This window comes from Belonocnema kinseyi, chromosome 3 (genome assembly GCF_010883055.1).
Source record: "Belonocnema kinseyi isolate 2016_QV_RU_SX_M_011 chromosome 3, B_treatae_v1, whole genome shotgun sequence".
NCBI classification, from domain to species: domain Eukaryota; kingdom Metazoa; phylum Arthropoda; class Insecta; order Hymenoptera; family Cynipidae; genus Belonocnema; species Belonocnema kinseyi.
Window position 1 is genome coordinate 67,939,557 of NC_046659.1, and position 14,089 is coordinate 67,953,645.

General features: G+C 30.3%; 1 protein-coding gene across 1 annotated transcript in view; it reads left to right on the forward strand.

Moving 5' to 3' along the window:
- LOC117169380 (discoidin domain-containing receptor 2-like) overlaps nt 1-14,089 on the forward strand; it is a 294,163-nt gene that overhangs the window by 277,752 nt on the left and 2,322 nt on the right. Inside the window, exons 9-14 of the mRNA XM_033355738.1 lie at nt 45-184; nt 2,530-2,691; nt 2,787-2,896; nt 2,981-3,157; nt 7,489-7,581; nt 9,722-9,863. Coding sequence (XP_033211629.1) covers nt 45-184; nt 2,530-2,691; nt 2,787-2,896; nt 2,981-3,157; nt 7,489-7,581; nt 9,722-9,863 — 824 coding nt within the window. The remainder of the gene's footprint in view (nt 1-44; nt 185-2,529; nt 2,692-2,786; nt 2,897-2,980; nt 3,158-7,488; nt 7,582-9,721; nt 9,864-14,089) is intronic.

Here is a 14,089-nt window from a genome sequence, read left to right on the forward strand (position 1 = left end):
AGTGCAGCATTTAATCTGTGTACAATTTAATTTAATTCTTTAAGATGTTACAGACTTTACGAACGAGAGGAATTATCAAGAGGATCAGATGACATCGACCCCCTTTTCAAATAAGAGACATAGTCATTCAAAAACGAAATCTAAAGTTCATGAGGGATATTATGCTGCAACAGATATTTTAACAGTAAGCTGCAAAATAAATTTTAAAACGTCTAGCATTAAAAAATTATTCAAAGTATGCATTATGCGCCCATAAAACAGGATTTCGTAACCTATGAAGACGTTAATGAAGTCCTTCAAATCTATCCCTCCCGTATTTTCCCGTTGTTACTCCACGTCCTTTCTCTTTATTCCCATCCAAACCCATAATTTTGCTCTTCTCACTTCCCCGGCCTTCCCTACTATCCCTTCCATCAGGGCATATTTTAACGGTCAGTTCTGACCAAAAGGTCAGTTCTAAAAAAAAAGTCAGTTCTAAAACTTGATAATGGGCTGTCCAAAAATACTATTTTTGAATATTTAAAATTTAAACTAAATTGTAGCACATAACGGCCATGAAAATTAATTGATTTTAGCTATAATTTTTTTTTATTGCGAAACAGTGCACTACAAACACTAATAAATGTGTTCAACTGTTTCGACACCATGCGCAGAAAAATCGGATTTTCAAATCCTTTTTTTTTAGTTTTCGTATAATAGGGATTCGGTCAGTTCTAATTGAGGCTTAGAATATACCCTGCCTTTCATTCCTTCCACTGATCTACAGCTTCTAGCCCTTCCTCTCGATTTTAATACTTCCCCTCTCAATACTTTCACTTCTACTTCCCTTGTCGAGAAAAAGTACCTTGGACAGACTCATTTTAAATATTTTATAATTGTTCTACATTTTTATTCTCTTTAATCTACAAACTTTTTTGTTTGTTTTTTGAAGTATTCTTAGCTTAAAATTTATATTCGAAAACTTTGACATATCACAAAACTTCAATTTGATTGTCCAGGAAACCTTTAGATTTGAATTATGTTAAATTTCTAGATTTTGGACCTGCAGAAACTAACAATTGAGTTTGAAATTCAAAATTTAAAGGTTATAAATTTAACGCTTGTAAATTCTATAAGGATTGCAGAATTTAAAAAGTCCGAATTTTGTCCAATTTAGAACAGATGTGCGAGATGTGAAATAAAAAGTATTTCGAAAATTGTAGATTGTTCAGTTTAAAAACTTTCAAGTATAAACAATAAGGTCTTTAAGGTTTTAAAGATCTGAATTTGGACCGCTTTCAAATGAGAATTCTTTATCGACTGTAATTCGCGCACTTTCAAATTTAAAAATTAAAATTTATTTAAATAAAATAACGTACTTTAAACGTTTGCGGGACGTTGAGCATCTCATTTCAAAGGAAAGATTTCTTGTGGATAATCGGTCCAGATGATCTGCCGCTCATTTAATTAAACCATTCGAAGACACCGGCCCCTAAAAGCTCATAATTTTTTGCAAATATGTATGCATAAGCGAAACACTTCGTAAAATACACCTCATTGAAGTCGATCGAAACTCTCTTTCTACCATGTGAGAATTCCAACGACGATCCGATTGTGCTCTAATTCCAATGACAAGTCTTTTTGGTTATAAATGATCAGACTCTCTGTTTCACTGTCTATCCAATACTTCTTCTTTGTTCTATTTTTCGAATCGCAGAGGCTGTTGGCGAGAGTCAACGACGGGGCCAGCCATTCCGAAGAAATTTTGATTTTCAATTAAGTGTTAAGAAATCTTATAGTAAATAACGAATTTTAAGCTGTAGTGTAAACTTTTTCATTAAAATTAATTAATATTCACTGATCATTTTCATTTTCATTGCTATATTAACTTCGAGATACTACTTCGCGATACATATTCGCGTACCAGATGGCGCTATTGTCAGTGTCAAAGACAGGCTCTTTTTTATCAGTTCCATCGGCTTCAGTTATTTTCAAACATTGGAGCCCCACTGCTGGTCGACGCGAGCTTGTCATTGTACTTATTCGATACGTTTGTGCTTTACACTACGTCTGAACTACAGTTACGTCACGACGCAGTACACAGGTGGACCGTTAGGATTCAGCGCCTTACCGAAACGCTTCTTTTTGTCACGCCTGAGTGACCCCCCTCACAGCACCTCTCCCCTATACCTGCGGCGCGTCGTCAATTTTTGAAAAAACTATATCTGGAGGCCCTATGTCTGGGGTTCACTGTATTTCTCAATTTCATGCAATTTGAGAATTTAAAAATTGCAAACATTATTTATAATTTTCTCAAACTCATTCAAGTTTTTAACTATTAAAAATTTGAATTGATGACTTGTCAGCATTTTGCCAGTTTTCCTGTTTTTGGATTAAAAAAATAGAAGTGAAAACTTTTAGATATGAAAAATATGTAACTTTTTCAAATTTTATTTTATTTTTTTGCAATATTACCGAAAATTGAAGTTACTATAACTATTTGAAAATTTGAACAAAGTTTAGCTTTACAGATGAGAAATTGTTTTTCAGATTAAACGAAGACAACAACGATCAACTTCGAGTTTATTCACCCCTCTTCAAATTCAAGATAGTGTTCATCTTTCAAATACAACTAATTCCTATAATATTCAACACGTCTCCAGACACAGACTGAGAATCATGGACAAATTGGGCGAAGGTAGTTTTGGATTGGTAAGTCCAAAATCTAAACAATTTACAAGTTTTTTAAAAATATTTTCAGTTAAATACAAATTTTCGAAGATGATAATTTGAATCAAAATGTGTAGGTTCACATGTGTGAAGCAAAAGGCATCCAAAGTCCGGATCTAAGCACAATTCGGAATCGCCAAGTCGTTATAGTCCGATCTTTATGGCGTGGAGTAACTGACTCCTTGAAGTAAGATTATATCATCTAATTATTTAATTTTTTTAAAGTATATATAAAATCAATTATATTAAACCAATTAAATTTCTCTTTCAGAAAAGATTTCATGAAGGACATGCGGGTCTTGGCTGCAATTCGTGATATCAATGTAGCTAGGATTGTAGCTTTGGTGGAAGAGGAACCTTTTGGAGCTGTTTTTGAATATGGAGAACTTGGTGATATTCCTACATTCATGAAAAGTCGAGAAAGTTCAAGTGACGATACACCCTTGAGGTAAATTAATTTTTAATATAAAAAGACAACTCCTTTTTCAGCATGAAACCGCGTTTCAGTTTTACTGGTTTACTTTTAAATAATATCTTTTTGGAAGTCTTTACCAGTGTTGATGTTAAATACAGCAGAGGTCTATGCCTATCAGATTGCTGATCAGTGGACCCTCTACTTTACTATAATTCATTTTTATCACGCAAAATCAGTTTAAATATTTTAAACGCGAGAAAAATGAGTTCTAAGAAATTCACCGCAGGCTGGGTTTGAACTACCAGAAGGTAAGAAAATCATTTCTAAAATTTTTGCTGTGTATTTGCGGAACTAAATTGGTTCAATTGGATGTAATGAGGCGGTTTTTGGTTCAAACCCAGCTCGCGGTGAATTTTTTATAAATAATTTTTCTCGCGTTTTAAACCGATTTCGCGTAATAAAAATGGAATATAATAAAGTGGATTATCCACTTATTAGCAATCTGATAGACAGAGCCCTCTACTGTATTTAATATTAACTATGATAAAAGCCCCGAAAAAGATACTGTCATAAAAAGACAATTATACAGAAAATCGAATCCAGAAGTGTTCAAATTTTAGGTACTTACTAATTAAGATATTGATGAAGGGTTATTTATTACTCCTGTAATTTGGTGCATTCTACCTTTTCTTACAATCTCGTGCAATCCTATGCAATCATTCACAATACTTTGTAATTCCCTATTTATCAAAAGATTTTATAAGAAATTTAGTATAGGCCCATAAATGATTTAGTAGCGTCAACGAAGGATTTTAGTTGGAAATCCTCAAGAACAGCTCCGATTTTGATAATTTTTTTATTTTATTTTTTTATATCATTTAAAATCAGAAACCTTTTGGAGAGGGCAAACAAGTATTTCTATTGTTTGAACAATTGTAATGATATTTAAGTGTAAACAGTTTTTTTATACAATATTCATCAAAAACTTTTAAAAGACAGATACTTATATTTTGTATTCATATTGCAGTCTTCTTTTTCTTCTAATGTGTCCCCTAAGGGTTTACATTTTTCTTACACCTTCTTTATTCCTTTACACACCCTCCACACACTTACTTGGTGGTGGAAGGGGGACCTACAGTTTAAGGTGGGTTCCGAACCACCAAGAGCAACAGCCTTAAGTACTTAGAGAAAACCTTTTTCTCTAGAGGTACCGGTCCCACGACTCTCCGGAGATGAACAACTCCCTTGCTAGGCTAGTGTTCACCGCATGGGCCACCGAGACTCTTCCAGAGTGCGAGGCGGGAATCGAACCCGCAAGCCGAAGGAGTGGGTCCAAAGCCTACGCTTTAGCCCCCACGACCATCGTCCCACTCTCATATTGCAGTCATAAATAGCTAAAACTTAAATCAAAATACAGTACAAATTTTTCGAATAATTACTTATCAGTTTTTTATATAATAGTGCAGTGACATAAAATTAATATACATAACACAATTATAAATGTCTTTATTTAGTTACTTATTTAGTATTTAAACAATTAATGATGAGAAATTTAATATTTTATATCAGACATTACTGAAACTATAATGAAATTTAAATAAACAAAATTTTATGAAACTAATTTATCAGTTTTTTAAAAATATTTTATTAAAAGTAAATAATTTAGTGCTTTACTCACATATACAAAAATAGAATATCTAATTTTCATTAATATTCTACGTATCAGAGATACGATTAATCGTAGACGATTAAGCGCAATTGGTCATAACAATACCACGCTTGTTTCTTATGCGAGTTAAACGAATACATTACCTTTTTCATTACGACGCCTCGTGGACATTTTATCTGTTTTTACTTTCTCTAACAACTTATTACCTTCTTTTCCCTAAATATCCACAAACAACTCTGAAACTATCGATTTCCAAAATTACTTTCCCATAGTCTCTTTTCATGATAATATCTCGAAGAGATCAAAATTATTTATAATTAATTATTTCAGAGCCTTAGTAATAACTATGACCCTTGCGAAAATATATTATAGGGGATTCAAAAGTATTCAGAATGGGCCGTCCAAAAACACATGGAAAATATGAATGTGAATAACAAGTTTTCGAAATTTAAAAAAATAAAAATAAAAAATATGTACAAAACTTTCTTATTCTCAAAACAGAATAATTTTATACTAAATAATTAAATTTTTAACCGAAAAAGTGATGAATCTTCACCTGAAATAGTTTAATTTTTATTTAAAAAATAAACAAAAGTCAAGGACTTTAAAAAAAATTAAAATTGTCAACCAAAGATATCAATTTTCAACTAAAGCCATGCACCAAACAATACATTTTTAACAAAGTGCTTCAACTTTTAACCCAATAGTGAAATTTTCGACCAAAGTGATTAATTTTATATGAATATTAATTTTATGTTTAATTTTATATTTTTATTTTTTATTGATGAATTTTTAACAAAATATAACGCAATAGTGTGTCAAACACGTACATCTTTCTTGACCCACACAGCAAATTTTTACAATTTAAATATATAATTATTGATATAAAATTTATTTTAACAACTTTTTTTTATTCTGAAATTACTATATAAAGAGATTTTCAGAAAAAATTGGGGAAAAACTTAATTTTTTAAATAAATATCATAAATACTGTTTCAACAATATAAATCATTTTTGCCCCCTCCAAAAGGTTTCTGATTTTAAATAATTTAAAAAACAAAATTAAAAAAAACAAAAAATTATCAAAATCGGAGCTGTTGTTGATGACTTCCAAATTTTGCTTGTTTCATGTATTCATTGATGATACTAACTGTTCTATAATCAATTTCTAATGTTTTCTCGCTATTCTACAAAAATCATTGTAGAAAATCATTATAAGAAAATCTGTATTGAAAAGAAAAACTTTTGAATGTTAAAATATTAATAGAATTGATGTAAAGAATAGAAAAAGTACAAACAAATGATCAATTTATTTAACTAATTCATCGGCTTTCAAAAGATTTGAAAATATTTCTACAGATTTCAAAGAATTTCGAAACATTTTGAGGAAATCTAGAGAATTTTAAACATATTTCCAAATATTTCCGCGAATTCTAAGAAATTCCAAAGAGTTTCAAGAAATTTAAACAATTTCAAGGGCTCTCAAAGAATTTTGTAAGGTTATCAAAGATTTTAAGACAGCGCTAGAGAATTTGAAAATATAAATTAAATTCGAAGGGATTCCTAGCGATTTCCAAAGATTTTAAAGCATTTTAATTTCTTTCAAGCAATTTCACAAGAATAAAGGACTTAAGAGATTCACATCACAGTAAACCCCAAGAATAAATTTTATCTTTGAAAAAGATAAAAACGCTGCATCACGTTTATCTAAAGATAGATGAAATTTATCTGAAACGATAAAATTTATCTGAAAAAAGATCAAGTTTATCTGACATAAATGAGTAAGAACACTCAGCCAACTTCAGTCCCTCACTTTTGTTGAACAAATCTTGAGTTTTCTATCGACCCTGATGTAGACTTCAAAAATTGTAAAGAAACAATACTTGGTATAAAGAAACCAAAATGCAGACTGTGTATTCAGTAAGTGTAGGTGAGTGATTTTTGGGTTTAAAATTAGTGAAATAAAGTGAAAATATTAAAAATTGAATATCGCATGGATTTTTAAATTTGTGAAGGTCATTTTTTCTGTGAAAATAGACGCAGTCGTCTGACATACAACCTATGACAAAAAAATATTTACGTCAGATAAACTTTATCTTTTTTTTAGATAAATTTTATCTTACATTAGATAAACGTGATGCAACGTTTTTATCTTTTTGAAAGATAAAATTTATTCCTGCTGTTTACCGTGATGGATTTCAATGATATTTTTTTAAAGAACTTAAATGAATAAATTTAATCTAATATGAATTGCAGACTATTGAACCGATTTTCTATGTAAAATAAATTTGTGCAGAAAGATTATTTTTTTGTACTTTTATATGAACTTAAGTGATCTGATATAAACAGTTTTTCGATCATTTCTCTACTTTTTGCATTAATTTCTTCAATATTTTTGAATTATTTATATTAATTCTGATTATCCTACAATTGTTTCTATATCATAATTTTCTATAATCTATGGAATTTTGTGCAATTTCATGCAATATTTTGCAATCCTTTGCAATCGAAAATACAATGTTGCAATCTGGTAATCAAGTGCACATCAAAAATCCAAGTAAATAACCCTTCGGATAATTATCAACTTTAACGCTTTCACATTTGGTAACTTAAAAACTAGTAAAACTAAAAATTTGTTAAAAAGAATCAATTAAAAATGTCTTGAAATCGATATAATAATATTTTTTTATTGAAGTTACGGATGTTTGCTGAACTTCGTTACTCAAATAGCTTCAGGAATGAAGTACTTGGAAAACTTAAATATGCCACACTGCGATTTAGCAGCGAGGTATGTAAAGTTTTTTTTATATTCTTTGCTTTTACTTTCCTATAACAGGCAAAATTATATTTTAATAAGACTGCCTCTGGGAAATTCATATACAGAATTATTCTAGAAAGGCGGAGAGCATATGAAGATTAAATTTTGCTTCACGAAGAGAATCGGAAGGCCGTATCAAGGTCTCGAAGTCCATTCTATAATAAATATTCTATACTATGTTATTTAGAATTCTCTCTAAACCTTGAAACCCTTCGCAAAAGCGGTTTAACCACAAAGGCAGAATTTCTCTGTCTATACTCTCGAAGATCTAAGCTTTAGGGGAGGGAAGCTGTATAAAATATGGATGGAAGTTTCGTCCTCTATCTTGCACAGTTTGCGAACCCAGATCCAGAGTTTGGTCAATATTATATTTTATGTATATAGGATAATAAATTCTACGAACAACCCCAAATATTAAATTCTAGAAGGATATTTTTCGAGAATTTTATGCTCGATTCTAATAAGTAATTATTTTAAAGTAAATGAAGTTTTTTATAAATTCAGGAGAAATTTTATTAATGAGAAACCAGTACGAGGTAAATACTAGTATGAACTGAATAATGGGAAGAAGTAACTGGGATATAAAACAAAAGTTATTTAATATTTTTTTATCATTAATTTTTACTTTCAACCGCTCTGAGTCCCTTTCATGGTGTCCCATAAACTATCATTTTTTTAAATAATGCCCTCAATTATTAATTTTGCTCATTTTCTGCATAGATCTTTATAAATGAATCAATTAAAAAACTATATGCATTTGTTAATTAATTTTTCATTATTGAAACCATTTCACTTGAACGATGTTATTCTCATAAAATATCATGAATGAAGGCTATTATTTTTATTAATACTGTGGTCTATTTCGTGAATTTAGAAAGTGTCAATTTGTCTTCAATTATTTTTTTACTGTGTAAAAAATTTTTTAAGTCCCACTTCTTAACCAAAAAGCTCTAAAATCATACTTTCCTGCTAGTTTTTTAACAAGTTCAAATGTTTAACCTAAATCTTACTTTTTCTAAGCTACTTCTTATTTCATGAGCAATGCTATTAGTTTAAACATTTTTGACAGGAGAAAGTTAAAGATTTTTTTTTCAATTATTATTTTATAATATCGCAAATTAAATGTATTCTTTGAATGCTGTGGCCTATTTAAAAAATGCGAACACCTACTTCTGAACATATTCGTTATTTTTAATTATTCTTATTTATTTAAACCTTTCTTTATAATGTTCAGAAACATGTGTTTAGTTAATTAATTAGGTATTCAAATACTTATGAATATTATACATAGGTTAAGTTTATAATTATTAATATGATGTGAATTTGTAAAGGAGTTTGAAGACTATCAAACCCGTGAGAGGGAGAGGGGAAAATAAAAATTTAAATATTATTAAATACATAGAACCTTGTTATTTATTCATGCATAAGGATACATGACAAAAATGAGAAAAAAGTTATAACTAAGGGCAATACTCCGCAAACTCTCTATTGGCCATGCAGGCGGTGCAAGTCAAAACTATTTGAAAAAAGCATTAAGTAAAACATGATCGGCCCTATAGTGAGTAGTGAAATTTTACTGATTTTTCAAAATAGATTATTTACCTTTTTTAAATGAAGAAAACCTTTTTAGTATCGGTAATAAAACAGGACTGATTATGATGCATTTATTCACGTTTTCTCGAAACAATGGTGGACCTATTCAAATACCCCCAATGACCTATCATGATTAACCAATATAGCAATTTATAAAGATAAAAAAAGGTTCGATTGTTTATGTGAGGAAACTAAAATATGGCTTACATGAGAAAATATAGTTTCGCCCACATAAAACTTTTATGATTTCTTGTTTTTTGAGTACAAGATTAGCACGCGAATCCAAGCAAATTAAAAGTTGGATTTTTGAGAAGATCGAATTTTAATATTTTTAATATCTTTATAAGACCAAGGTTTATAACAGATACAGAAAAACGTTGTGTTTTTTGAAAAAATACCCTAAAAATTATTTATTTAATGGACGTCTGGTTCTGTGACTTGAATTTGAACTGCCTGCCTGATTTCTAATGCTATCAATGTTTTGTAGAGAGCCTAATATAGAAATTTTTTGTTTCAGAAATTGCGTCGTGAGTAAAAACTTAATAATAAAAGTTTCAGACCACGCTATGTACTGCAGCAAATACGATCAAGAGTATTATGTGAATGGGTATTACGCGAAAGTACCTCTTCGTTGGATGGCATGGGAGGCGATTTTGTTGGTGAGTAGTCTAAATAATTAGCGTACTGACCAGAATCATCATTATATCAGGTTAAGTACTTAGAAATGTAAAAGCTATTAAACTAAATTTCATAATGCATCCACAGCTCCTTGAATTCAAAGATTTTTCATATATTTTCAAATTGCAACTACAATGTAATTTTTTTTAATATGGAAGGCATAAACTTCACTGGGTATAATAGTTTAAAACCATTTTAATTATATTTCTTAATTGAAATTATTTAATTTAATGTAATTTTATATGATTGGAAAAAGAACTTTTTCAGTTAATATATTTCAATAAAGCCATTAAATCGTAAACTTATTTTCATTTGAAGTCTTCTACAAGTTTTTATTTAAAAAATCAACTCATTTCTTTTAAAAATGGTTCCAAACATGATCCATTGTTTTAAAATTATTCTTTTTTTTTTTATTTCAACAACTTTAAAATTATCACATTATATTGAAAATCCTTCTAATTCACTAGGTTCATAATTGAATTGTTTAAATTTTAAATTGTTGAAGCTTTCAATTCATAAAAGTTTGAAATGCATTTGCGAATTAGTTTCAGGGTTTTATAAATCAGAAACTTGTCATTTCTAAGAAATCTTTTAAATTCCCCAATTTAAAATTCAGCAATTAAAATTTTTATGTTAGTTTATTTAATTTCAACCACTTTAACTTTAGGTGCCTTACAATTTTTTCACTTTTAACGTTTTCTGGTCTGTAAATTAAATGGCCTTACAATTTTCGTTGGAATCAAAGTTTATAAATCGGAAGATATAAGTATGGAAAACGAAATAAGGTTATTGATTGTTTTGTTATTCATTTTTCAAACAATTTTGTTAAATACCCTTGCAAAAAAACATTCTCTAATTACAGTGAAACTCTACTATAGCGCCGAGTTTGGGACTCACGGAGGGTGGGAACTAACTTATTAGAGCCCGCTCCGCTTTTGTTTGCTCATGACTGAATGCTCATCTGAGTGACAACCACAGACCCCGCGCACCACGCGCGGCTCATGTTACGCCTACCTTTGGCGCGGCGTCGATTCTCGGAAGGGAGGGCTATTGCAGGGTTTCACGTATATTGGTTTTAGGATTGAAATGAATGTATAACAATCATAAATTGACGTGTTTTTCATGCATATTGTCCACCTTTTTATTTTCAAAATAAATAAAATATCGCGTTGAATTTATTGAAAATTAGAAAAAATAGATAGTAGCTTGTACCTTTGTAGCCCATTTTGGAGTTTGTAGTTTTAAATGAAGTTATTTTTTGCATGTTTTTCATGCTCATATTTACAGCCTTTGTGCGAGCAGACAGTAAAGCCGTATTATTTCTTTAAAAAAGAAGAAGGCGAAAAAATATATAGGAAGCACGGAAATTTATGATTTTATAGAATACCACTGCCCTTAAGTTTCTTTACTGTACTTTACCTTACTTAATAAATTAATCTAGGTTTTTGCAACCGTTAAAACCTTTTTTTTTTAATTACTTTCTTTTACAATGATGTAACGGTTTTCAACCAAGATTGTATTAATAAGAGAGATGGTAGGTTTTCGGGTTTTTGGCCAATTTATTACGTGTTGTAAAAAACAAACTACATTTCGCCCACTAATCGCAGGGCCTCATCAGGTTAATATTAATACAAATGTTTTAAATCAAAATGTTAAAATTTAAGACAATCATATTTTTTTAAGATAAAAATTAAAATTACACTGCATTTCAAATTATAAAATAATCTTACTGTAGATAACAAACAATTCGGCTATATACATTAGTGCGCGCGAAGTTCTAATAGCAATGGAAACTTTATTTTGGAAGTCAAAATAACTCCCCTAAAGTTTTATTTAAAAAAATTCCTTCTGTATACGAATAGTAGATATAGATAGAAATCTCAAAAAAACGAAGCACTTTTTAAAATTTAAACAGCAACAAAATTTTATTCAGATTTCAATCATCAATAAAAATAGTTCAAAGCAAGCCGATTTATAACTGTATAGCGATAATTCCGTTAAAATATTTGTATACCCTCCCTAATTGACTTTGAAGTTTCAAAAAATCGAAAAAAGTTGACTTTTCCGCTATTTTCTTAGAGTCAAGGTAAATTCCTCGACTATTTCACCATATAGTGTGTGATATACATTAATAAAAATGTATTTGGAATATGTTGCAACAATACTATATGAGGAATGTTGACATTAAAATAATTTTTATTGACTTTGAATTACAAGAAAATATTTAAAAGTGATAGATTTTCAGAATATAAATTATCAGTAAAAATCGTTCGAAGAAAGTGGATTTGCACCTACACAGCAAAAAATTCATTAGTAAATTATTAGTTGATAATCAATTATTATTAATTAAATTTTAATTAAATAATGAATCAAAATTATATTTTCTATGTAGGTACAAACCTGCTTGCTTCCAAATATTTTTTCTGATAACTAATATACCGAAAATTAATTTTATGGTCAAATAAAGAGCAATATATCACTCTTAATTACTTTCTTGTAATCCAAAGTCAATAAAAATTGTTTCAATATAAACATTCCTTATATATTATTATTATTATTACAACATATTCCAAATATTTTCCCATTAATGTATATCACACATTATATGGTCAAATAGTCGAGAAATTTTCCAAGACTCTAAGAAAATAGTGAAAAAGTCGACTTTTTCGATTTTTTTAAACTTCAGAGTCAATAAGGGAGGGTAAGAAATATTTTAACCATATTATCGCAATATAGGTATAAATTGACTTGTTTTGAACTATTTTCATTGATAATTTAAATCTCCAAAAAAATTTTTGTTGTTTAAATTTGAAAAAGCGCTTCCTTTTCTGAGATTTTTTGCTATATCTACGATATGGTGACAAAAGGAATTTTTTCAATGAAAATTCAGGGGAGTGTTTTTAACTGACAAAGGAAAGTTTTCATTGCTATCAGAACTTCGCGCAAACAGCTTTTTGTTTTTTCGATACGCCCTAGTATACAATGTACATGGATAAGTTCTTATAACCTAAAGTTTCCAATAGATCATTCTTATATTATTCGCCGTACTCTTATTGAAGGATTTTTTTAAAAGGATTTTTTTGCGAATAATATTTCAAAAAAGTATAGGATCGAATGAAATGGTACCGGACAGAGACAGAATTGATATGAAAAACAGAAATCTATAACATAGCAATTCCTTCATCTCAATTCTACATAGGATAGGATAAGATATAAAAAGATCAAATAGCATAGGATAGAACAGGGGAGGAAAGAAGGGTAAGGGGGAAATTTTAATGACTTAATTAACGACATTTTAATAGGCGCATAAAGCCTACTTTGAATAACATTTAGAGTTTCATAGCCCTGGGCAGAAATCCGTGTAGTTTCGGTCGAGTGTCGATCCGTTGTACTTTTATCCATTGAGGGGAAGTGAGAAGAAATGAGGAAAAATGAGGTGAGGGAAAGTCAGGTGGAACTTGCGGAGGGTGGGGGTATATAAAGGCAGAGGAAAGTAGGGCAAGTGAGGGGAAAATAAGGGGTGAAAGGAAATTGTGTATTTGGTAGCGAGGGGAAATGAGGGTAGTGGAAGTGACGGGAGGAAAAGGAGAATTCGGGCAAATGAAATGAGTTAAATCAGGGAAAGTGAGGAAGAAAATAAGGGTAAATTAAGGGTTGGGAAGGTAGGACAATTTGTGAGAGATGAGGGGAGATTAACTAGGGGAAATGAGAAGGAAATAAAGGCAGGGGAAGTCAGGGGAAATGTGGTGGCGAGGTAGCGGAAAGAGTGTGTTGGCATGGGGAGTGAAGAGAGAGGGATATACATATGTGAGGAATAAGATTGGGAAGGGAAGTGAAAATGAATGCTGAAGTGTAGGGCTGCAGAGGGGAAGTAGAGGAATGTACGGGTAGTGGGGGATGGAAAGTATGGGAGGAGGATGTGGTTTCAAAGACTTTATTAACGTCTCAATAGGCTGTGAAACCCTTTTTTGATTAAATTTTTTATTAGTGATTTCAAAAATAGTTCATTCGCTAAATGTAGGGTATTTACAAACTACAATAAATGAACTCAGCCTTTGATTTCAAGAATTGTCAATTCGTTATGTAGGGTATGTATAAACTACAGTAAATTATTATTATTATTATTATTACACCATTAAGCCATTTCCCTTTCGGGGTAGGCGTGACTCACTCGGCAGGGGAAAGGAGTAGTGTGTGGATGGGATAG